General features: G+C 39.5%; 1 protein-coding gene across 2 annotated transcripts in view; it reads right to left on the bottom strand.

Moving 5' to 3' along the window:
- Bicc1 (BicC family RNA binding protein 1) overlaps positions 1-24,170 on the bottom strand; it is a 284,711-nt gene that overhangs the window by 14,973 nt on the left and 245,568 nt on the right. For both annotated transcript variants that reach the window (XM_013514878.1, XM_005385916.2), the window contains exons 5-17: positions 23,325-23,483; positions 21,765-21,818; positions 21,026-21,220; positions 20,561-20,812; positions 18,456-18,587; positions 15,920-16,106; positions 13,892-14,053; positions 13,128-13,324; positions 12,854-12,986; positions 12,156-12,312; positions 9,349-9,514; positions 6,612-6,651; positions 6,074-6,228 (exon numbers count right to left, since the gene is read on the bottom strand). In XM_013514878.1, the coding sequence (XP_013370332.1) occupies positions 6,074-6,228; positions 6,612-6,651; positions 9,349-9,514; positions 12,156-12,312; positions 12,854-12,986; positions 13,128-13,324; positions 13,892-14,053; positions 15,920-16,106; positions 18,456-18,587; positions 20,561-20,812; positions 21,026-21,220; positions 21,765-21,818; positions 23,325-23,483 (1,989 nt within the window). The remainder of the gene's footprint in view (positions 1-6,073; positions 6,229-6,611; positions 6,652-9,348; positions 9,515-12,155; positions 12,313-12,853; positions 12,987-13,127; positions 13,325-13,891; positions 14,054-15,919; positions 16,107-18,455; positions 18,588-20,560; positions 20,813-21,025; positions 21,221-21,764; positions 21,819-23,324; positions 23,484-24,170) is intronic.

Genomic DNA, 24,170 nt, shown 5'->3' with positions numbered 1-24,170 from the left:
ATAATTTACCTTCGAATTCTCCAAAATTAAAATGTCAATAAAAATAGAAAACAGTCCAGAGTTTGCTGTAGATTTGCATATATTATTTTTAAAATTTATTTAATCACCATATTACATGTACCCTGTTTTGTATTAGAGTCTCAATGTCAAGACTCATTGATTTCAAAGATTTATGTTCACTGGGTGATTCCAAGAGAATCTTTCCATTTACTTTTCTAAACATAACCACAGCTGACTACAGCCTCCTTGACACACGTCTTTCTATGGTACCATAACACCCTAGTGCCCAGGTTTTCCATCTACCTCACTGTATCTGAGGCGCAGCTTCTTCTTTTCCATTCTAAATGTCAGACAACTCTGAATCTTGGTCTTTAGGGCCCCTTTTCTCCTCTATTTTTTCATCATATAATCCCAAACTTCTTTCAAAGCTCAGTGAGAACAATGACTCCCAAATTTCTACCTTCGTATGTCTTCTCTGTTCAAGTTTTTTCTTTTTGCGGGGGGTACCAGGAATCAAACTCAGGACCTTGCACTTGCCAGGCAGGCTCTTGTGCCACTGAGCTACATCCCTGGCTCCCTGTTCAAGTTTAAAATCACAGCCACCATCTGACACCTTCACCAGGCAGTCTAGTACGTGTTTCAAACTTTGCAGGCTGAAAACAGGTCACTGATCACTCATCTTCACCAGCTACTCAGACCTTCTCCTTGCTCAAGCACATCTGTACCCCAGCAATTTACACTTTACTCATCCATTCTTTCTAGCTCCAATTTGAAGGTTCACTCATGATTCCTCCATCTCTCAACACATCAAACCCACTAGCAGGGTCTGTCAATATCTCTAAATGCACCTCAAGTCTGTCCATCACCACAACTGTCACCAACTGACACCCTCATGGCCATCCCGGTGATACTCTACTGTCATTCTCCTGTCGTCCATTGTATTCAAGACAAGACTGTGATTCTAAAGATTAAAATTAGAATAAATCAGGCCTCCGTGTAAAGTCTGCTCATTTGTTTCCACTGTACTTTGCCATGGGCAGAGGTACTTCCTAATAAGCTCCATAACTGCCTCATAGTTTCCAGCGTACATCACATGGACTGAGAGATCCCAGAAATGGCCCCGCCCCAAGCTTATCTCTAATGTTCCCCTAATAGATCCACTTTCTGTTGCAGGAACCCACAGCCCGTTTCCAGCCCTGAGTCTCTAGAGCACAGAATTGTGTCTGAAATATAAAAGGTGATTAATATTTCTGCAAATATTGAATGACTCTCAGAGATTCCCTTCCCTACATCTATAAGATGCTTTTGCTGACTTTTCAAAAGAGATACAGAAAAATTAAGGCTCCTTAGACCAAAAAATGAATTTTTCCTAGTGAAAGAATCTTTAACACTAGACCTCAACAAAGATAAACCAAATGCAACAAGAAAAATAAGAAACATGCTCAAGTCATGGTAACTACCAGAAACATGAATGAGTCGCTATCTGCTCTACACATATAGCATACAGCACAAGGTACACGAATACACACACCCACTACTCTAAAACCTACACTGATTTAACTCGCATAGCTATATTAGACCTGCTAAGCACGTCTTTTTTGGAAACATTAAGCAAAACACAACCTTGTGGTATCTACTAACTAATCTAAAATATCCACAGAAAAAAGCTCATGTTTACTCTTAGATGATTTATAAAATTTAATACAATCACAAACTTTCATTACTGAGTTCTGGGGAAGCTGCAAACTATTTTTGATTCCCTATGCCATTTTTGCTTCAGAGAATATGTGACCATTACTTATCTTTTTCAGAGATGGATGGTTTAAAAAAAGGGAAAATTCCAAGCCTCTTTGTATCACTGATGATGGGACAGAGACGGTTCAGGCCAAGGCAGCTTTTATTTGACATCTGGTGTCCCAGTATAACATTAAGTAGACACCGTCATATTTTTGTGTCTTTGAGAAAACAAAAAAGCTTGAAAATGCCTGCTTCTTATCTAAAAAAGCTCTTTTTTTTTATTTTAAAGAGAAAAGAACAAAAACAAAATAACAAAAACAAAGACATAAACAAAAAAACACAGAAACAACAAAAATGATACAGAATTTGAAAACAAGGTGATAGGAAATTAACAATGGTTGCTGCATTACATGTTGTTATCTTCAAAGTGGTTACTCAGATAACCAGATCTAGGTATGCAAGACTGATAAAATAAACATTCACTGTTCCTTTCAGTAAACCAATAGAACTTAGTAGTATAATTACCTAAGCTACTTTGTGTACATATACATATTTTTCCTTCCTTTTTTCTTTCTTTTCTCTTTTTCCTCATCCCAGTTTTTCTTTCCTATTTAAGCAGTTTCTTTCCCTTTCGCAGTATCTGTTGTACCCTTCAGATTTTATTTACTTTTTCAGGTTCTTACACTAGAGAAGCAAAACGATGTTTACACATAAGACTGATTTATTTCACATACGAGTATAGTCTCTAGTTGCATCCATTTACCTATAAAAGCCTCTAGTTTATCTTTCTTTATAGCTGAGTAATACTCCATGGTATAAAAATACCACATCTTTTTTATCCATTCCTTGGTTGATGGGCATTTGAGTTGTTTCCAAGAGTTAGCTATTACAAACTGCATTGCTATAAACATGGGTGTACATATATCGCTGTGGTATGATGTTTTCAGTTCTTCTGGAAAAATACCCAGAAGGGGAATAGCTGGGTTGAATGGGACCTCTAATCCCAGTTTCCTGAGAAATTTCCAGACTGATTTCCACAGTGGTTGCACCAGTCTGCACTCCCACCAACAGTGCAGTAGGGTTCCTTTTTTCCCACAGCCCCTCCAGCATTTGTTACTGGTTGATTTCTGATGAGAGCCATTCTTTCTGAGGTGAGATGGAATCTCAGTGTTGTTTTAATTTGCATTTCTCGAATGACTAATGATATTGAACATTTTTTCATGTATTTATTTACCATTTGTATTTCTTCATGTGAGAAGTATGTATTTATCTCAGATGCCCATTTATGGATTAGGTCTTTGAATTTTGGGGGTCTGATTTTTAAAAATTCTTTATATGAAGAAACTTTTTAGAATGGACTAATTTCTTATAGTTGCCCAATGACAGAAAAAAAGTGCTGAAGTCTTGCTTCTCGATGATAATGAATAGAGAGTCCAAAGTATCGAATTCTTGCCTCAAAAAAACTTCCCAGAGCAGGAAACGCTTGGTCCCTGGCACAATGCATGTGTGGTGCTCACTCATCCACGTCTGCTGGCCAAATATCCTGCTACTTATAGAGCATTATTCTATTTGTTTATTGAGTTTTATTTTCCTTTGCAAAAAGAGTCAGGAAAAGGAGCGTGAAGGTGTTTCCAGTTGCTCTACAATGTAAACATCTAGTGCTACAAACATAGGCGTTGTCTGCATTTTAATAAAAATGTGTTTCTCCACTGTTCTTCAGGTCTTTGTTCACTTCTTTTTTTTTTTTGGTACCAGGAATCGAACTCAGGACCTTACGCTTGTCAAGCAGGCGCTTATGCTGCTGAGCTATATCCCCAACCCCTTTTGTTCACTTCTTAATCCATAGAAGTAATCAGCACTGACTGTTGTTTTCTGTTTTTCTGACTACAGGAGAAAAAAGGGCAAGGCATATACATACAGCAAGCAACTGCTGCAAAGAACCAGGTCATGCTATGCAAGGGCCCTTTCTCTCCATATCAGTAAATTTGGAATGCATGTGAAAAAGTCCAAATCCCAGGCAGAATCGGGAATACCATTCCTTAAGAAAGCTGGGGCCTATCTTTTCTTCAGCACCATCGTAAGGTCACATCTGTCCTCCTCACAACTCCTCACGACTTACAGTGGGAGTAGGCTGTGAGATACCAGCCAGGACAGTGGAGGGACCAGCCCAAGACAGTCAAAGAAAGGAATTCACCCACTTGGTCAGAATCCTGGCACATTTCTGCCTACAGAAAGTGGCCTATCTGACCTTGGGCAACAGCTGGAGAAGACTCTTCTGAACTCCTGTGCCCATTTTTGCCATTCCCTTCCTAGTGTCCCTCTCCCGCAGTATTTCCTGAGAGGTGCCTGCTTTAGGTCAGCATCATCCTGATCTGCTCTTACTCCCTCACTGCTAAATAAGATCCTGGAGGAAGCACCTGCATTTCTATCGAGCGTTCTAATTGGCTTTAAAACCATTTTATTAGTGCATATTAATTATACAGAATGTTTTCTTGTTTCATTTTCATACATGCATATAACATACTCTGACCATATCCACTTCCCATTACCTCCCCTCTCCTCCTCCAATCCCCTTCCTTTTCTCTAAGAGTCTCTTTCGTAAATGATTCTTATGTCTGCAAAGTCCGTCGCTTGCACAAGTACGATAACCCAGCCCTGGATCAGTTACATAGCAGCTCTGGCTATGTGCCCTCAGAGGGAGTCATGAAGAGGCGGATAAGGAAAGTCTGCAAAATAAACTCAAGTTCTCTTTGACCATGACCTTGAGGAACATTCTTACCCATGCTAGGCCTGTCTTTCTTCACTGGGAGTTTATGGGGCACTAACTAAACTTACAATTGAAAAATACCTTATAAGCCACAAATAATTAAATGAATGTGGTTGAAGGTAATTACTGTTAATTCATATATATGTGTTCACATATACACTGAATTATTCCTTTGGATACAAAAGCATACAGAGTTACTTCCACCAATGAGCAGCCATACACATAATCTCATCTTTCAGCAGGCCCTTGATTTCCTTCAGGACACGCTTCTCCAGTGGGAACAGTGACAGCTGCTTGATGTAATTAAGAATTTACTACGCTCCACGCTAAATACCACACACCCTCTCTGATGTCTTTCTCAATACCACCCAATTGAGAGAACAGGCTCAGAGGTGTAAGATCACTCGCCAAAGCTACACGTCTCCTCAGCAGAGACAAGACCCCACATCCCCGGACTTGGCCACCAGGTTACTAAAATGATCATCATTTTCAACCTGTTATACTGTCCATTTTAGAGAACAGAACTGAACACGTATTACAAGCTACAGAAACACAGAAACAGCCTAACACTTCACTTTGCCAAAAGCCAGGGTGAGTGAAGTCCACGGAACAGAACCACATTAGTGGTGGGGGTGTTGGATCGAAGTCCAGGAACCGGCACGGAAGTTCTCAGGTTTCTGCTAACAAAGGAAACATTTATGCTCTCTCGGGGCTCCAGTGGCAGAAGGATGCGCGTACCTTCTACCGCCTCAAAATTTTTCATAATGTTTCCCACATTCTTGCTGCAGAAGATCAGTTCAGTTTTTAAACCTAACCAGCCAGGTAGCTATTGCAACTCTGACACTGAAATTCACCAGAAGACCATTCTTTTTAGCATTTCCATACTATTTTCTTTTTCACTTACTTAAAAAGTAAAGCGGGGAGGGAGACCCTAATCTGTTTGCTTCTGCCGGACACTCCCAAATGGAAAAGGCCTGCTCAGTGAGTCACGAGTAGCCTGGCTGAGGAGTGTGGGACTCCGGGCCGCTCCGCTATGTGCTACGGATGCCAGCTTCCCAGTCTCCCTCTGTGCAGCACAGGCAACATCTGGGAAACATAAAAATGTTGGAGCTCTTGTTTGAGATACTTCCTACTGTGTTCTTGGCACATCTGAATACACTGAATTTTTAACTCACATCTGAAAATCTGTTTTTGTTGAGTATTTGCCTTTTCTCCCTATGCTGGCCTTGTGAGTGATACCCTCCGACAAAAAGCCCCTTTATATATTTTTACAGAACATCGCATCTTTTCTTTCCTTAGTCTTAGTCCTACTCTGTCTTTTTTGATACCCTTCCCCCCCAAAAAGACATCTAAATTTACATCTCCTTAATGGCTGATCAACGTCTTGGAGAGACTCAGATTAAAAAGTATAAAATATCAGATTGCATCTGTAACAGGATGTTAGCAAGGTCAGAAACAGAAACTGCCATTAATCATTCCTTATGGATGTAAAGAAGGCCGAGGGGGATGCCTGTCCTCTTTCCCCGAGAGAACAGCAAGGAAGAATGGGCAAAGCGTAACTCCACAAACCTCATAAGTAGTTGTCATGGTGGGTTTATAGGAGACATGGTTGGCCCGTCTCAGCTCCTTGATGGTTTCAGCTGGCATGGACTTAGAAAACCCCAGGCCACTCCAGGTATTTGTGGGCGTTCTGACCTCCGTCACCACTGGTTTCTTTAACATAGCTTTGGAGAAGAGAATATAAAACAAATTCTTGGTGTGTTTAACATATTTCTTGAATAAAATATTGATGATGTGGATGGTTTCTTTGATACATGTGAAGAAATTGTATCTGAGTGTTATTCTTTAGCACAAAACAGCTAACATACCTTCATAAAACATTGTACACAAAGAAATGGAAATAAAAAAATGCTACATAATTTCTTAATTGATGTTAAATCTAGTCAACAAGTTAAATCCAACCTCAACAGCATTTGTGCAACTTGAAGTGAAACGTTTTTGTTCTTCTTACCAGCATCCAATATCTCAATTCACCACAAATACCAAAAGAACATTTCTGAGTATATTAAAAGACAGTCAAATTTTACATCATCAACATGTCATATACCTTTGGTTGCTAATAGCTTCTTTTGTTCATAGTCAAATGCCTGAAAATGAAACAGAGAAAATGTCCTTAGTGCCGGTCTCTTCAAACGTCCTGTCAATATCTGATGGCTACAGAATGAAGGTCTTGACCGTGGTCCATAGATCTGTCTGAGACATATGCTAAGCTCAGCACCGTGATATGACAGAAATCCAATGCCAGTATGGTGGGGTATAGCTCAGTGGTAGAGCATTTGACTGCAACGCCAGTATGATAAACATGCCCTCAAAACTAATTGATCAGAATAATTACTACTTCTGAGTAGAAATCATGGAAGTCACAAGAGTTAGAATTTTTCCTTCAGAAAGGAGAAAATTTTATATTTACAGTACTAAGAATAGCTAGCATACCAGGAATACTACCTGCATGGCAACCTATAATACTTATGCGATACATATTACCAAAATACTGCCAGGTATGTGTTATCCTCCTTTCTGTCTCAAAATCCCCTCTTCAGGTAAGTAAGCATGACCTGAAGTGATATAATCTCAAGACAGTTTAGGAAGTTGTTAGAACAATTGACCTAGTCTTTGCTTCTCAAGTGAAATAAACAGAAAATATCTAGCTTTAATCTATAATAACATTTAACCAATATAATAGTAAAACTAAACTGCCTTACCTTTCATTGTATAGGACTACGATGAGATTATATGTTCATTCCATTAACACTGAGTAAATAGTCATCATGCAGTCTGGCCTGTGCAGAAGCCAGATAGGCCTTTCTGAAGAAAGTAATGCGGATATGGCTGCATCTCAAATGCTGAACTAGTTCTCTGCACTTCCCAGCTAAGGAACTCGCTAACTGATTAAGGCTGCCTTGAAGGCCTGCCTGAAAAATTAAAAACCAACTGGCAAGAACTCTCTGACGCTTCTCTCAGAATCTATACCATGGAACACACAGTGTCACAAAATATATGGTCTAAAACGGACACTTCTGAGAGTGAAATGTGTTGTGACTGAGGACCAGACTAAGATGATGAAAGCAGACAGAGGCTATGCCAGATAAACTAGCATGGAAGTGTCATAATTAAAAACACAACAGTAAATCAGGAGATTTAGATTTTTTAGATAGCAGTGTTCATGTTTTTTGAAATGCTAGGCCTAAAATGTCATTAAAATTTAAAAACCAACTTTTAATTATCAATGTACAAGGGCTAACTAACTGCAGAGAAAAATCTAAATTCATTTGTTCAATAAGTATGTATTGAGTGCCTATTGGTTAGAAAACTGTGCCGAGCTCTGGGAAAGAAAACGGTAATAAATCAAAAACAATCTATGTCTTCAGTGACTCACAGTCTTAGGAGGTGCATAAAAGAAGTAACTAAAATAAACTAGAAAGTAAATTAAGTGGGAGAAGAGAGTAAGAGATACAGCACCCCAACAGTCACCAGGAGACAGACTGTACTCTGTGACAGAAGTCTTGTCATTCTGTCTCCAGTACATGCTCTGTCTATTCTCACTGATTTTAGGGGTCAGCTATTTGCTGAGGGCACAAGCACATCTATGCTCTCAAGTTCTAACAATACCACCAAGAGCATCCTCCTCTATCTTAACAGAAAGATACGTGGAACTGATTTACTGAAAGCAAAAATTTGACAGAAAAGAAGAACCACAAGAGAACAAACTCTACACAGGGAATCTATGGGGATTTGACAGTTAAGTCAGAGAATTTCAATTTATATCAGCTGAAAATAAATCTTTTAGAGTAAGTGACGTAAATGCCTTTCTAAACCACTGTTTCATCACAAAGGCCATGACTTTAAAAAATCACCTAAAAATTCATGAAAATGTTCAGATGTGAATGATTAAAAAAAGACAAGGAAGATGGATTTGCAGTTCACACTGGAATGACAACAACACAACTTAGTTCCAGAGATTAATTTCTTTGACATACCTAGGAGAGAGGTTTTTGAGAATTTTGTGAAGTTTTTCCTGTTCTTGGAGGTAGGGGTATGAGGGAGATAAATCCCTTACTATCAGGTAGGTAAGTCTATTCAGGACTTCTGGTCCTGAAAACTAAAATATTTATAAGAATCTCTAAAAGCACAAAATCCCTATCTTCCGTATTATGACCTACATGAAAGTCAGATTTCTCCATTTCATGATTAATAACTTACTCTGAGTAATTAACTTAATCTTTTAAAAATGGATATATAGACCCTTTTGAGGATGGTGTTTAAAATTACCATAAAAATCTGTGAATTGACAGAAGCGTCAATAATATGCAGCACCTACTTTCAAAAAATTAAAACTTTACATTAATTTTAAGAGCCACCACAAAATGGCAACAGACAAATTTATCTTCTCTCTTCCATAGACAGAATAATATCACATCTTTTCATCCAAGTGGATGTCACAAGGGAGTAGTACTTTGGAATACAGTCTCTTATATTTACCTAAATTGTTTTCAAGTAACATGAATAACGCTATCTGAAAAGAGACACAAATCACTTTATACCATTTTTAATATTATATTTTCAGAAAGTTCAACCCATTTAACCTTAAATCCTACATTTCATTTATAACATCCGTAGCAACAGCAATTCCTAACTACTATATTCCTAACTACGTACACAAATTCTACTGGGCCACAGCACAGAAGGAAATGCTCATTCCTACACTACTGTAAAAACCCACTCAGTTCTCACACCCCAAGCACTGCACCCACACCTGAGCGGCTCTCCTGTTCCACTTCCATTACCTGCATGTTGGCGTACGGTGGGCGCGGGCCAAGGCGGGCCCTTTCAGAGTGCTGCTGGGCAGCTGCAGCCCTCTCCGCAGCGCGCTCACTGCCTGGAGCCTTCTTGTCAGCCAGTGGGCTTTCTGCAGCGCTCCGCTCAGGGTCTGAGAGCAACCTGTCAGTGCTGCTGTGGACAGAGATCGGAACTTAACATTCCACTATGTGTGCAAATGTACTGAATATTTCCTATGGCCTTGTTTACTTTACATGCTCACCGTCATGAACTGCTTATATGTCTCACCTCACTTAGTCTTTACAGACAAACGATGACACAGATGCTGTTCGCTTCCCCATCTCACAGATGAGGGAAGTACCCTGTCCAAGCCTGACCTCCAGTATAAGTGCAACAGCTAGAATTTGAATTTCGGCACTCTGGTTTTTTTGTTTTGTTTTTTGGGGGCTTTTTTTGTCTTTTTTTGAGACTGGGTCTCGCCTATGCAGTTCAGGCTGGCCTTGAGCTCACTGTGAAGCCTAGGTGGGTCTTGAACTCACAATGATCCTCCTGCCTCAGCCTCCGGAGTGCTGACTATGCCCGGCTCTTTTTTATTTCTTAGTCTTGTCTGATTGCTCTAACTAAAGTTTCAAGTACTATACTGAACAGGAGGGGTGATAGTGGACATCCTTTGTCTTATGCCTGATTTTAGAGGAAAATCTTTGTTTTCCCCCCTTGAATGTAGTATTGGATGCCAGGTCTGGTAGTGCGTTTCTGTAATGCCAGGTCTCAGGCTGAGGCAGGAGGATCACCAAGAATTCAAGGTCAGTGTTGGCTCCATAGTGAGTTCAAGACCAGCCTGAACTACTTCAAATTCAAGCACTCTGAATCCAGGACTAGAGACTGAAACCACTTCATAATACACATGCATGTACATTATATACAATATACATGGTATCTTGTGTGCAGTATAGAAATAACAGATGTCCAGACAAGATTTCGAATTTTTACACATCAATGAGATACCAATGATTTGGGCATATAAAGTCTGAACAGAATTTGAATAAATCTGAAGGCATAAAAATTATTCAATTCATGTGTGTGAAATGCATGAATATGGTATAACATATTGGTATATGGTATAACAAAGGCAAAAAATAAATAAGAAATACTCTCCAAAAGCCTATTCAGAAGGATGGACAGAGCACGAAAGTACTTCTCATAATGAACAGCATACCTGAGTTACAACCCTTGATATATGCAGTACACACGCACTTCAAGTTCAAAACCAATTGCACCATTAGGCTCAAATAGAAAGGGGATATATAATATCAGTCAAAGAGCTGAGTTATTCATTTGTTCATAGCTGTGCTCACTCAACTATTCAACTGCTGTGCCAGAGGAATTTAAAGAAATTTAGAAAGGGCAGTGGGAATACAAAAGTACGAATAATGAATTTTGCTTAACAAAAATTGGCAGAGGGGCTGGGGATTTAGCTCAGCGGCAAAGCGCCTGCCTGGCAAGCGCAAGGTCGTGAGTTCAGTTCCCGGTACCGGAGGAAAAAAAAAAAAAAAAAAATTGGCAGAAACTTCACAGAGGAGACCTGAACAGGGAATTAAGGGGCATCGCAAATGCACTGGTGCCAAAGGCCAGGAGACCAGAGGGAAGAAAGGGCATAAGGAAAGGAAGCAGGTGATGTAGATCTTTGGTGCTTGCTGACGAGAATGTGACCAGATCGACTCAAGTTTCCAAAAAAATACTAGAGTGAGAGTGAGAGTGAGAGAGCCAGGGGGAGGGGAGGGAAGGGAAGGGAAGGGAAGGGAAGGGAAGGGAAGGGAAGGGAGAGAGAGAGAGAGGAAGAGAGAGAGGGAGAGAAAGTGCTGAAGAGAGCCTTATGGCAGGAGACTACTCTGCAGGCTGCAGCTCTGTCCAGATGGGAGGCAGATAAAGGTCCAGAACAAGCTCAAGGATGAATGAAAAGCATGTATGCATCAAGGTTCAACAGACAGAAAAAAAGCAAAGGCATGTCTCTACTTGTACTACAGAATGTTAACTTTGGGTATCACTGCCACGTGCACAAAGACAGGTAGAACAGAACTGAACAAGAACAGAGTTTGTAAAGCAAAATGTTTCTGGTTTAAAGAGGAGGAAATACTACATATACTAATCTTTGCAAAGAGATACTCTGCAAGGAGACAGACTACTGACAAAGTAGAGGAAAGCAAGTGGATGGGTTGGACAGAAGCAAAACCTTTCACCAAAGAGTGGAAGAAAGGAAGCAGGAAGAAGGCAGAAGAGATAAACTGGTGACTGCGCTATGGTAAGGAGTTACGCCTAATAAACTTTATTCATTTATACTCAATGTGATCTGAAATAAATAAAAGCATGATACTGTCAAGTATTTATTAAATGTTTGCAATTAGCTACCCTGGAAAAAAAGGAGCAATAGCTTAAGAAAAATTCAAAGCCAAACGAAGGAGAGTTCACAGTGGGGAAATTTCTAACAGCAAAAAAGGAGAAAACAAAACTGCCCCTGCTGATTACCAAAAAGAAGAGAGAATGTCAATTTCAGAGCAGTAGAAATGATTTAGAGGAAACAGATACAATAAACTCAACTAAATAGGGAGAGATTATAAAAGATATAGGCAAGTGTGAAAATTACCAGATATAATTTCTTTTTATAAAAAAAAAAGATAATCATGAAGAGAAGTGGAAAAGCCTACAGATGAGCTCGAATCTGCCCTGAGCTAGACAGTGCTAACTAAATTTACAACAACTTTGGCCTGTTATACATTTCCTTTAGAAGAATCATGGCTTTTAGGGTTCAGATACATACTGTAAGTGTGAGTTTTTTGTGCCTTGCAACAGCTCTACTGTCTGCCTCTTGGCACAGGAGACTTTGGGGGGGCCCAGCATCTGTTTCAAGTCAGCAGCATTTCCAGAATGGGAAGGACTTCGAGGCATGCCTACCTCAACAAAAGCATCATTACACCCTGCAAGGGAGAAGATGGGGTGGGGATTAACAACACAGCTTGTAGTTGACAATCACCTGTAATGGAAAACAACAGCAAAGAAAAACAGAACCCAACTCTACAGAGATATTATTAACCTGACCAGGAGTAACAGCTTTTAGCTGCAAAGAGCACACTTTCACAATGCAGGTCAAAACAAAGCTCAAGTTGAAGAGAAGACCCTCCTATTTTTTAATAATAAAGAGTGTTCGGGGTAAAGGAGATGAAAGAATATTTACAAGACAGTCAGAAAGAGAATGGGTATATATTTTATATGTATTTATATAGAATACTTTAGGAAGGTCCAATATAATGGGAAAGTAATGTTTTGTGGTAATTACTTTTTCATTTTTCACCATGTTCTCTGGAATTTCATTCAAGATGTCTTTCCACATAGTCGAGGTAGGATGAGTCATAGTTGGTCAGTTAAACCAACTCAACTCCCCACGCAGACTCTCCACAACCCCCTTTATCCAAGTAACAAACCAGACTGACAGTTAGCAGGACAGTTTTAGTTCCTGACCTTCCGCAGGGCTGGGTTTGGGAGAAGCCTGCTCTGACCCAGTCGTCTGGATGGATGCATCACCATGATTTGTACCTAGCACTTTTTCTCCGAGTGATGTAGTGGATATTGCGCCATACTTTATATTTGGAGACTGAAATAACAGAAAATAACATACAGATATAGTCACAATTTTACAACGTAAAACTTATTTCCAGTAAAGACTGAAACATGTTTCAAATAACTTACCACCCACCAAGAGTACGGATCAGATCATTCTAGCAGAGGGTATTACCTGCGCATGTCCATTTAAAGAAGCAGAGATTTTTTTGCCTTCTGTCTGCATACTGTTGATGTGGACATCAACAGGCGTCAAGCCAGGAGGGGGAGATGGCGCTGTGTGCCCATAGGTGGGCACTCCAGACAGCAAGATATTGGTTAATGTGGCTTGGGCAGTAGATGGAATCATAAGGTGTGGGATTGCAGAGAAACCTACAGAAACAGTTCACAAAGACAGACATTAGGACAATCTGAGCACCAACTACGTATTATTAATAACAATAAAACATCAATTTTGTGGTTGCAAATGCAGAAGAAAATTCAATTTTCACATCTCTCTGTAATAGGTTTAATGTTACTATAAAACCATAAATGAACATTAAAATGAGACAAAACCTTAAATGAAGTCCCTCGCTGCACAGATGCTGACATGAGCGGCCTCTTGCCCGAGCACACGACTACCAAGCCAGCTGGTGTAAGCAGAGCCTGCGCTTCCCAGTTCCAGGTCCGGAACCTGCACACGCCTCCGCAACCACTCCCTGCACCTCCCACCGCTCCTCATCGCTGGTCACGCTTGAGACTGTATTTCACGGGTATGAAAAATTCACAGCTTTGCTGTGCTTCATTTTAATTAATTTACACATCAGGGAATCTCTGTTTGGTTGGAGCATGCTTTGAACCAAAATTTTTCCCTAAGGAAACGGAATCCTTTGTAGATTTCATTTAAAAACAATACCATCTAAGAACACACGTCTTTGATTATAATTAAACAATGCTGACCTGTGGCACTTGACGTATTAGCAAGTGGAGGTGCCCATAAAGTGGGGCTGGGTGTTCCAGAACTCGGACTCTGCAGAGGACTGACTGAGCTATTCAGAGCGTTCAGGAGTGAGTTGGGAGTTGTTGATGTGTTCAGCGATAAGGTGGTGGGCCCCAAGAGACCTGTAGTAAGGAATGTGAAGTCAATATATACGAGTTAAGATGTTAAAATAAAGGCAGCACCAATACGGCCAGCTGGAATGCATATCAATATAATCTGATATTTTCTAATTATAAAATACGAGTGACAGGTTTTCTTTCAAATATTCACATGAAACATGTCTTTATACAACTCAAACACAGGAAGCGGCTTACCAAAAAATAGATGCTATCCAAAAAGGAAAGACAGATATGCCCAACCCAGGACAGCAGTCAGGGTCACTGAGCACCACCAGGTACTTTACATTCACATCAACTAGCCAGATGACAGAATTCTGATCAGCTCAACACTTCTTTTTATTTTTCTGCCTTTCTTGTCATCAGCTTCCAAACAAATGTTTTTCAAGTCACTCACATTGAGTGGTGACTAGGGAACGTTTGCTTGTGGTAGAGTGGTTTTCACGTGGTCCCTTTGTAGATAGGCTGAGCTACCAGAAATCGTTTTTATATGTCAGAAGCCATATGCGAATTACTTTGGCTCCATCCCAATAATGAAACTTCTCTCAGAAAAATACCTTTTTTGTTTGTTTGTTTTGTTTCCAGCTTAAAGAATTCAATGTTTGACTTAAATAATGAAATTTCTCTCTGGGCATTCAAATACGTTCTAAAATAAAACGTGCATGTGTATACATGTCTCCAGGAACACACATAAAATATTCAGTATGACAGAGTAGGTACAGCCATGAAAACATTTTCAAAATTCAGTAAATCTGCATCTTTGCTGGTGTTTTTTCTCGCTTGTGCAAGACAAACTAGACTTCTGCTAAGTTACCTGATGGCCATCTCCTGGCTCATTCGCACTGCTATCCTATTATGACTCTCGTCTGGTCCCTCTGGAAGAGCTATCTCTGGTAGATTAGGGACTGAGAAAAATATCCTTCTTTATTGGAACAGTGTGCAGGAATGGCTATTTGGAGTCTTAATCTTGCTATAATCATATTACATTTTTAAAAGCAAAACCAAGTATTAGAAAAAAATAAATTTTAAACAGTGCTCTGAGTATTTATTTATGTCTCAAATCAGCACTGAATGAGAAAGAAGGACTCGCCTGGACCACTGCATGAGCTTTTTACATAAAGGCAGCTGAGAAATGCGCAAGAAAGTGGCAACCCTAGTCTAGCTGTAAGGGAGCAGCTAACTGCAGCCTGTGAAGAGGCAGACACAGAAGAGGCTGCACACAACACTGTGACTAATGGCGGCTCACACCGCTTTCTTAACAACTAAAGCCCTGAGGTGAAATCATTCCTTCGTCTTTCTGTTCCTTGCTTTAGATATGAATACAAGTCCATTTGCTCGCCTTGGTGGCTGCAGGCCAGGCTTCCTTTGTGCCTGAGCATGGCAGGCCTAAACGCTGGGGGTGGCATTTTGATTGTTTTCCCCTCTCTGCTCCCCACCCCTCCTACAGATTTGCAATTACTTTTCAAAAGCAAACTGGATAATCTTTATCTCTAGGGACTGATGGCAATATTGCAAATGCAAGAGAGAACAAACATAAATTATAGTCAGCCTGCTCACTTCAACCTCAATGGCATTCTTAATTTAGAAGAACAAACACAGCCAATGAAAATAAAAGTCAGACTTTGATTATTTATGCCAACATAGGAAGAATCTGGGTAACCAAAATCCACAGAGCTTAACAGAAGGAAGAAAAAAAGAATAGACAGATTCAAATTTGTTGCTTTTTACCTGATACTAACAGTTTAAAGAAGAAGTTAAAAAAAAAAAAAAAAAAAGCATTAAATGCAGATCCAAATGGTAGAAAGAAAGGTAAGGGGACCAGATAAGCATTTCCCCAGTGACTGAGAAGCACTGTAATAATAAATTTTATACCTAGTCCAGTGAGTCCGAGGCCTGCAGAAGCTAAGATATCCAGGCTGGGACATGCCAGGCCAGCAGGGCATGATGCTGGGGATGGACTGGTTGCTATGGTAACCCCACTGCTTTCAAGTCCGAGGAGACATTTCCTTGCTTCATACATATTTAAGGCATTTCGCTCAACACTTTTCACAATCACAGACTATGAAAACACATAATGGGAAAAAAAAAGTGACATGCGAGTAGTCTACAGTGAACGGAGGTGGGTGGAAAATGAAAATGCTAATAAGAATGCCACGCAGGGGATATATTAGTGCTGCTTTAAAATAAGCTGCAAATTCTAACCACTCATTTCTTAAATTTACCCCTTCTGGTAAAACTGCAAAATGTTAGTCACCATTTATAACATGTGTCTTGTCTTCCATGGACCAGGATGAAAGCTGCCTGAATGTCCCAATTCTCACCCAAAACTTCTGGAATGGGAGCCACCGTTCATATTCAGGAAGCTAAGAGATTTAATAAAGGTTATGACACACCTGTAGGGAGGCAGGAGAAGACCAGGACTCGGTCTCTCTCCACAGCTCCTGTCTCTACTTTAACCCCCACCCACCACCTCACAGACCAAACTTGTAACCGTTATACAGATGACACAGTAACACTCACTTATGTTTGACATTTATGATCTACTAGCTAACTAATAAACCTTAAGGCACCACTATTTTTCATTAATGGCACAGCTAAAGCAAAGCTATGGTAAAAAAAGCAAAATCCAAATAAATCTTTATCCCTTCAATGCACTCATATAGTAAATTGAAAACAGGAACACAAGGGGATGCGCTTCCAGTGAATAGTAAAGAAAACCATGCCGAGAAACCAGTTAAAGGGTAATAGGAATCAGGCCAGGGAGGCACAATTCAGCGGTCCAGGGATGCTGTGTGGATTTGGGGTTCTCATCTAAAATTTGTCCTTGACATCTGCTATTTCTTACTTTTTTCCTTTTTTTTTTTTTCCGGTACCAGGAATCAAACTCTCAACCTTGCGCCTGCCAGGCAGGCACTGTGCCGCTGAGCTAAATCCCCAGCCCCCTGCTATTTCTTACTGAACTAGAAGTTTCTTGTTGTCTATTTTTATATGGATAAGTACTCAAACATCTCTTCTGCCTTCATCATTTCATCCTACAGATTAGCCAAGTATAAAGTTTCATGATCCATTCTCTTCTCTAACTTTAAACTCATTATATCGAGTTTACAGAATCAGGACTATTTTTCTTCACAGTTTTCTTTTCAAGAACACTTGTTTTTCTTCAGGTTGATAGTAAATATATTATTTCATAATATTATATATAATACATATCAAAAATAAGCCGTTATATAGGATATAGAACAGGTTTATAGTTTAGAAATTTAAAAAATAGAAGCCACAACTGTTCGGTGTTTTAGTTCCCATAGCACATGAGAGGTTTCCACTTGTTTCAGAAATTTTTTTTCTCCTAAACTTTTCATAAACTTAACACAGCTACATTTTATAAATTCTTTTACCTTGAAGTGTTTTTTTTTTCAAACATGGAAAAGTAAAGTTAATACAGCATCTATGTATTTAGCATCTATGTATTTAGGTTTGAATTTTAGTTTTTGAGTTTTGCTGAAGGAACTGAGCATTCCCCTTGTTTACTTCCTAAGCCCTTTTTCCGGCCTTCGTGGATTTTGTGTGTACCCTTCCAGACAGCGCTTTATATAGACACATAAATGCTATTTAGTAGATGCTGTCATGCAACTTGAGTTTTCCATTCAGCACCATCTTGCCGTCTCACTCCTGGTGCAAAGGTGTCTGCAGCGGGCATAACTAGAGGCAGAATGGTTGCGGTGAGGGAATCAATATTCTCAGTGCAAGCAGATGATCCCAAGGTGCTCTTCAAAGTGGCTATGCAGATTTTTACAGTATTAATTTGGGAACATTCCTTTCCCTCATATTCTCACTAGCATTTAATATTAGATTTATACCACTAATTTCTTTTCCTGTACATGTAATTGCTGAAATTTTGTAACATCTCAGGGGAGAGATTCAAAGAAAGCATTAAAGTCTTTCTGAAAAAGAAGGGACAATGGTTCTTTAAATCCTAAGGTGACCACAGTGGATAGGATAGAGTAAGAACTTTAAGTATAGTTTTGATTGCACTAGATGCGTACACACACATGCACATACACACATAACACACTGGTTAACCTGATCAACTCTCTGGTAACAACAAAAAAGCTAAAGGCTACCGATTTTCAAATTCAAGGGAAAAAGTTTACTCAGTCTTTTGCATGTACGTATCTATAAAAAAATGACAGTTACTAAAAAATAAACTCTAAAGCCAACAAATTTATAAAGAAAATGACCAATAATGAATGCTGTTACAAATGTATATTGATATAATTAAATGTATAATGGTGTTATATATTAGAGTATTAGTTCCATGGACATGCAAATACACACATCACATATATAAAATAAAACTGCACAGAATACGCATGATACATAACTCTCTGGGTCCAGACTCTTAACCAACCTTGCTTGGCTGTTTTGGCTTTGGTTTAATACTGATGAAGACATCCAGCTGTTCCATCAACTGAGCAATGAATTGTGGATCTACTTCAATTTCTTCCTTCATATCAAACATCAACACAAGAGGAAGACAACCCTAGAAAATGTCACAACAGAACACACAGGATTCAATCATTTCAAGACCTGCTAATTGAACATACTTATAAATAATGCAGTATTTTACAGACTTAAAGAACAAAACAAAGTATTAAAGCTAAGTTATCTACCTTTCCATAGGTTGAAGGGCTGGTGTGGAAATAGTGTTGAAGAAGAAATTATATACCTGAAGTTTCTGGTTTGAGACTTGTATTTTTTTTTTTTTTTTGCTCACTCTCCATCTTGGAAAATGCCTTCCTTCTTTGACTTCAGTTTTATTGGTGATAGTAGAAATGAGATTCTCAACCACATCAAGGGGACCAGTACTGTGCTCTTGCACAAAGACTTGCATCTAAAGCCCATGTTTAAAAGAACTCATTTTGGCCCCACCTTGCTTGTTCCACACAGATTTGTGCATCTGTCAGCCTGCCCCTTCTTCCAGGGCAGTGCAGTTTTTTATCATCTTTTCAAGGGATCCTGTACCTGTCTCTACTCATCAGAGGCTTCCTCACCAATCCAAGTCCCTCTTCCCTTCTGATGTAGCACAAGCTATACCTCCTCCCAGAAGTGAACTGTTGCTACTGTCCCTTCCTTTGCCTACCTCTCGCCAGCACTGCAGAGTTTAGGTTATATTTTTTTCTCGGATACTTTCTTCCTGTCTCTAATCTACTAAGTTCAGGCACCACATAACATGCTTTCGGATGTGTGGGGTCCTACACCTCGGCCACTGGTTGTTTGAGTTCTTATATATCTATAAGGAGAAGTTAATGTTAAACATATTAAAATATGTGTCATTTCACTTGTTGGTAAAAATGATTTTTCTAGGGATGGTACTATGTGAAAAGGTGAGCAGAATACAGGAAAAACCTTTTAATATATCCCTCCTTTCTTTCAATATTGTGTAATATGCCTCACTGCACATTTGTACTTTTGACAGGTATGATCACAGTATGAATATGAACCCATAACTGCTCAGAATGCTGGAGAATATTTAAACTTTACTTAGAAGTTACATTTAAGGGCTGGGGATACAGCTCAGTGGCACACTACCTGCCTGGCAAGTGCAAGATCCTGGGGAGTTCAATTCCCAGTACCAAAAAAACCAACAAACAACAAAAAATTACATCTAAAGAACTTATGAAAACATGAAGAGTAATTCTAACAGTTCATAGATACACATACGCTACCTGACTGGTAGTATGCTAGAAATAGCCTGATAAAATAAACTTGTCCCTGAAAGAAAACATGTGCCAAAAATAAAGTTCTTAAAATTGTATTATAATCCTTCATGATTAGAACAAGTTTTCATCTGTCAGAATGGAATCAACAATACAAATCTGGATTTTCTGAAAGTTTCTCCAAAACGAATTCTGCAAGTTAATAGCAGCAAAGGTCACACCGGATGCTGACTGATTTGAATGTCATTAAAGGTCAAGCACTGAACAAGAGAATACAGTGGTGTTTCTAATAAGAATACTTGGAACCCCAGCAATACGTCCATCTAATTTGTTACTATAGATCAACCTACATTGTGGGATTTTAAATGAACATAGGAAGGAAATAAATGTTGCAAACTCTAACTCAGAAGCAGCATTGAACTATAAACCTCCTGGGTTTCTTTTAATAGGCAATACTCAAACTTACAGCTTAAATTGTAATTATTTAATTAAATCAGAAATGTATGAAGTATACAAATATTTCAAGCCACCAAGAGTATCTTAGAGGATAAAATTTAATTAGTACTTATACTTTTCTGTGTAAATGGAAAACTTTTTGGTTAAGTGCAAATTGCACATTAGTATGGTATGTCTGACAAAAATAACTGCTGTCTATCCATGCCACAGGACACAGTCGATTATTTCACTGTAACTGCTTCTGTGTTTAGTCTACATTAAAAGAGTACGAGTGCCACGATGGTCAATATATCAAAAAAAGTTTCATATAAACCTCCAGCACTAATTTTAATAACCTTACCATGAGATATTGCCTTGCAAGACAGACAGACTCAATGGTGCCCTGGAGGTAGACAGTGGATTTCTTCTGTGGATTACTGGGATCAGGAAAGTGGATCTGAGCACCTGTTCTCTGCATGATATGCTTGATGTTGCTCCCGTTTCGCCCCATCATAAAGAGATGATGCTGAGCCGCGATGTCCAGCTGTGTGCTCACAGGAATAGCTGATGCCAAGCTCCCGGCAAGATGTTCTAACAGCATGGCAGTTCCTTCCTAACGGGAAAGGGCGGAGGGAAATAACCCTATGAAACACAACTGCCCATGTCTACTGCACTTCTAACAGCTATGGGAAAATATAGTATATTCCATAAACCCAAAGAACATGAATGAAAATTACAAAATAAAACAATCAGTCTCACATTCCTTAAAAACAAAATTTTCATGACTTGTACACTTAGGACATTAGGAACTACTTAGGTCATTTACCTTCACAGCACTAGTGTTATTCTGAGACCCTCGCACTATGACAGTAGCACCATACATTCGGGAACGCTGTTTGAATGACACTGAAATGTTGTATGTCTGGGATATGTGCTGAATGGAGGGGGAATTAGGATCGGGAACTGGTTGAAGAATTCCAGCAATTGGTAACTCAAACATCAGCACCAAAGGAAGCAGCTCCTAAAACAAAATTACAAGAACAGCAAGCAGATCATTAAACCATTATACATTTACAGATATGTAAAATTCATCTGCTCTTTTCTGAAGGTAGATTTATAACGCTAATTGCTTTCATGGTAAACCTAAAGTATGGTTTACCTTACTTAGTAAGGTTTACGCAGACCATGTTAAGTTTTTTAAACAAGAGCCTTTCGCAAAATTTGAGTGGTTGTAACTCACACTGTCTGTGGCATTTTTCCAAAAGTGGCTATTTGACCATTTAAAAAAATCAGAGAAACTGAGTCAGATGAAATCCAGCATCAGAGAAATGTGTTCAATAGAAAGAAATTCATAAATAATCTAGAACCTTTTTTTACTGCTGCTGATAAAATATCAACCATAATAATTTAGATAATGGTTGCCAGAATGAATGTGAAAATAACCTTGACTACTACTTCCTAGTTGATGACGACACTGGCTACAAAGTGATACAGTGTAACATGTTAAAGCTTTACAATGCAAATGTTGTGACATCAATTTATACGACTAAAGAAGAAATAGTTACCCGAATTCTAACTCGGGCAGATTCTACTCCTGCTGGTTGTCCTGCTATAGACACCTGCAAAAATAAAAAATATATATATAGTTAGATCTATTTTACTCAAACTCACATCTGCTTTTCTAGTTATCTACATCTTTGCTACTTATAGTGTGGTCTAGGGACAAATACAATCAAATCAGGAGCTCATTAGAAATAAAGCCTTCCAGGCCCCAATGCAGCCAGAATTTGCATTTTAATGAGGTCCTCGGGTGATTTCTGTCAACTCATCTGTATCATACCTTGCACTGGAACTCCACAGTCCCCATATCCCCAGTGAGGTCTTCCTGCCCTCTTTATAATTAGTTTTTTTCATGATATTTTTCTCCCTTTTGCTGAAACTATACATACCAGATACTTAGCGACATGCAATCATACGGCTACATTCGGTCAGTGGTGGTAAGCCTAGGGCACGCATGCTAGAGTGGGCTGTTGTGTATCATTGAAAATGTCACAAGCCTCGCCATCATTGCACTGGGTTCTCCAATACTGAAATTCTTCTATAGCAGCAAATAATCACTGCCCAAAACCCACTTTTTCCAGCTTTCACCTGAGATCCCCTCAGCCTTCCTGTGATCCAGATTAAAAAGTTGGTGTCGGGCTGGGGATATAGCTCAGGAGCATAACTGCCTGCCTGGCAAGTACAAAGTCCTGAGTTCAATTCCCAGGCACCAAAAAAAAAAAAAAAAAGTGAAATTTTAGGCCAGGGATATAGCTCAGTGGCATAAATGCTTGCCTGGCAAGCCTGAGGTCATGAGTGTGATTCCTGCTACCAAAAAAAAAGTTGGTGTCACATCTGGTGTGGATGCAGGAGCACCAGAGTACTGCTGAAGGCTGATGTTCACGCCACAGCAGCTGTTAGATGTTCTCCTTCACGCCCTGGCCTTGTAGCATGGTCTAATCTCTTATGCATACACCCCAGTGTTCCCACAAGTGCTTGTACAGAAAAGATGTCATCTTTGTGGCTGGCAGCGTCTCATCATGTGATTAGTTTAGAAGAGAAAACATTTCCAAATAAGGAAAGAATACTATCTGTTCCCGAAGTACTGTAAGTGCCTGCATATGGACAGCTGAGTTCCAAACAGAAGAACTAGAAAAACTGTACAGAGAGGGATATAACTCAGTTGAGTGTGGGAGCAGCTTCCCAGAAGGGGATCTGCTGCTGCTTGAGCTGCTGCCTTTGCAGACAGAGTCCAGGCCCTGGACAGGCTCCTGGTCCAGGGCAGCTCCCAGCCCCTTTCCTGATGAACACACACCCCCTTGGCCTTTCCTTCAGGGCTTTATTTGGCGACTACCACACTCTCCCTGCTTCCCACTGAGCATGTAGAGATCAAGCGTAGGCCCCACTCAGACTCAAGGCAGCACAGTGTCTTCAGTCTCTTCACAGGGAGCCATACGTAGCCATACGATCTGTGTTGCATGTCAGCTCAATGATTACATTTTTTGCTCTCATCTCTCAGAAAAGATATTATTCTGAACAGTAAGTCTGCACTTCAGTCCAAAAGTCCATGTGGAAAGACAACTTGCCTGGTTGCTCTTTTCTGCTTGGTTATTCCTGTTGGAATCTGGAAAGTGGATGTGGCACCGTGTCTCTTCCATCACCTTTTTTATATTGTTGCCCCCTTTGCCGATTACATGTGAGTGCTCTGTGTGTGAGACATCCATTTTCAACGTGACGCGATTGCTCTGTGTGGAAATAATGTATTACACTTGATGCATAAAAAGAGAAGGAACAACTCCCTAAATACTTTGTCTCTGGTCCATTTCGGTATTTAAAAATGTGATACAACTTGGGTGTGGTGGCACACACCTGTAACCCCAGAACTCATGAGGCTGAGGCATGAGGATTGCTGTGAGTTCGAGGTCAGCCTGGGCTACATAGTGAGTTCAAGGCCAGCTTGAACTACATAGCGAGGCCCTGTCTAAAAAACAAAACAAAACAAAGTGATCCTATGGGAAACCTCACAGACTTCTTAACAAGATAATATCAATCTAAAATGCTCAATTTCCATCAATTTCTCTTTGGTTTCTAAAAAAATTTTCATTTGAAGACACGTATGTCAGAAGAAATAGACAGATATACTTTGCACCACAGTAATGTTTTGGAAATTACTCTTTAAGTACAGTAACTACAATTACAAATGTTATTTTTTTTTGAAGACTCTTTCATGAAATATTTAATTCAAATACCCAAAAATGGGTGAAAACATAATTATAAGACTAAAGATATACAAGTTATAGGACTGTGGAAACTAGAAATAAGTATAAAGCTCAAAACTGTGAACAAGAAAGAGTATCTAAGCACTGCTCTCACAACTTCTGTGTTGGTGTACGTGGAACCTCAAAACACATCTGTTACTGTGTTGGTGGACC

The sequence above is a fragment of the Chinchilla lanigera genome, unplaced genomic scaffold, assembly GCF_000276665.1.
Source record: "Chinchilla lanigera isolate Chin_1 unplaced genomic scaffold, ChiLan1.0 scaffold00024, whole genome shotgun sequence".
NCBI classification, from domain to species: Eukaryota; Metazoa; Chordata; class Mammalia; order Rodentia; family Chinchillidae; genus Chinchilla; species Chinchilla lanigera.
The sequence above is the reverse complement of the archived record's forward strand: the minus strand, read 5'-3'. Positions and strand labels throughout refer to the sequence as shown.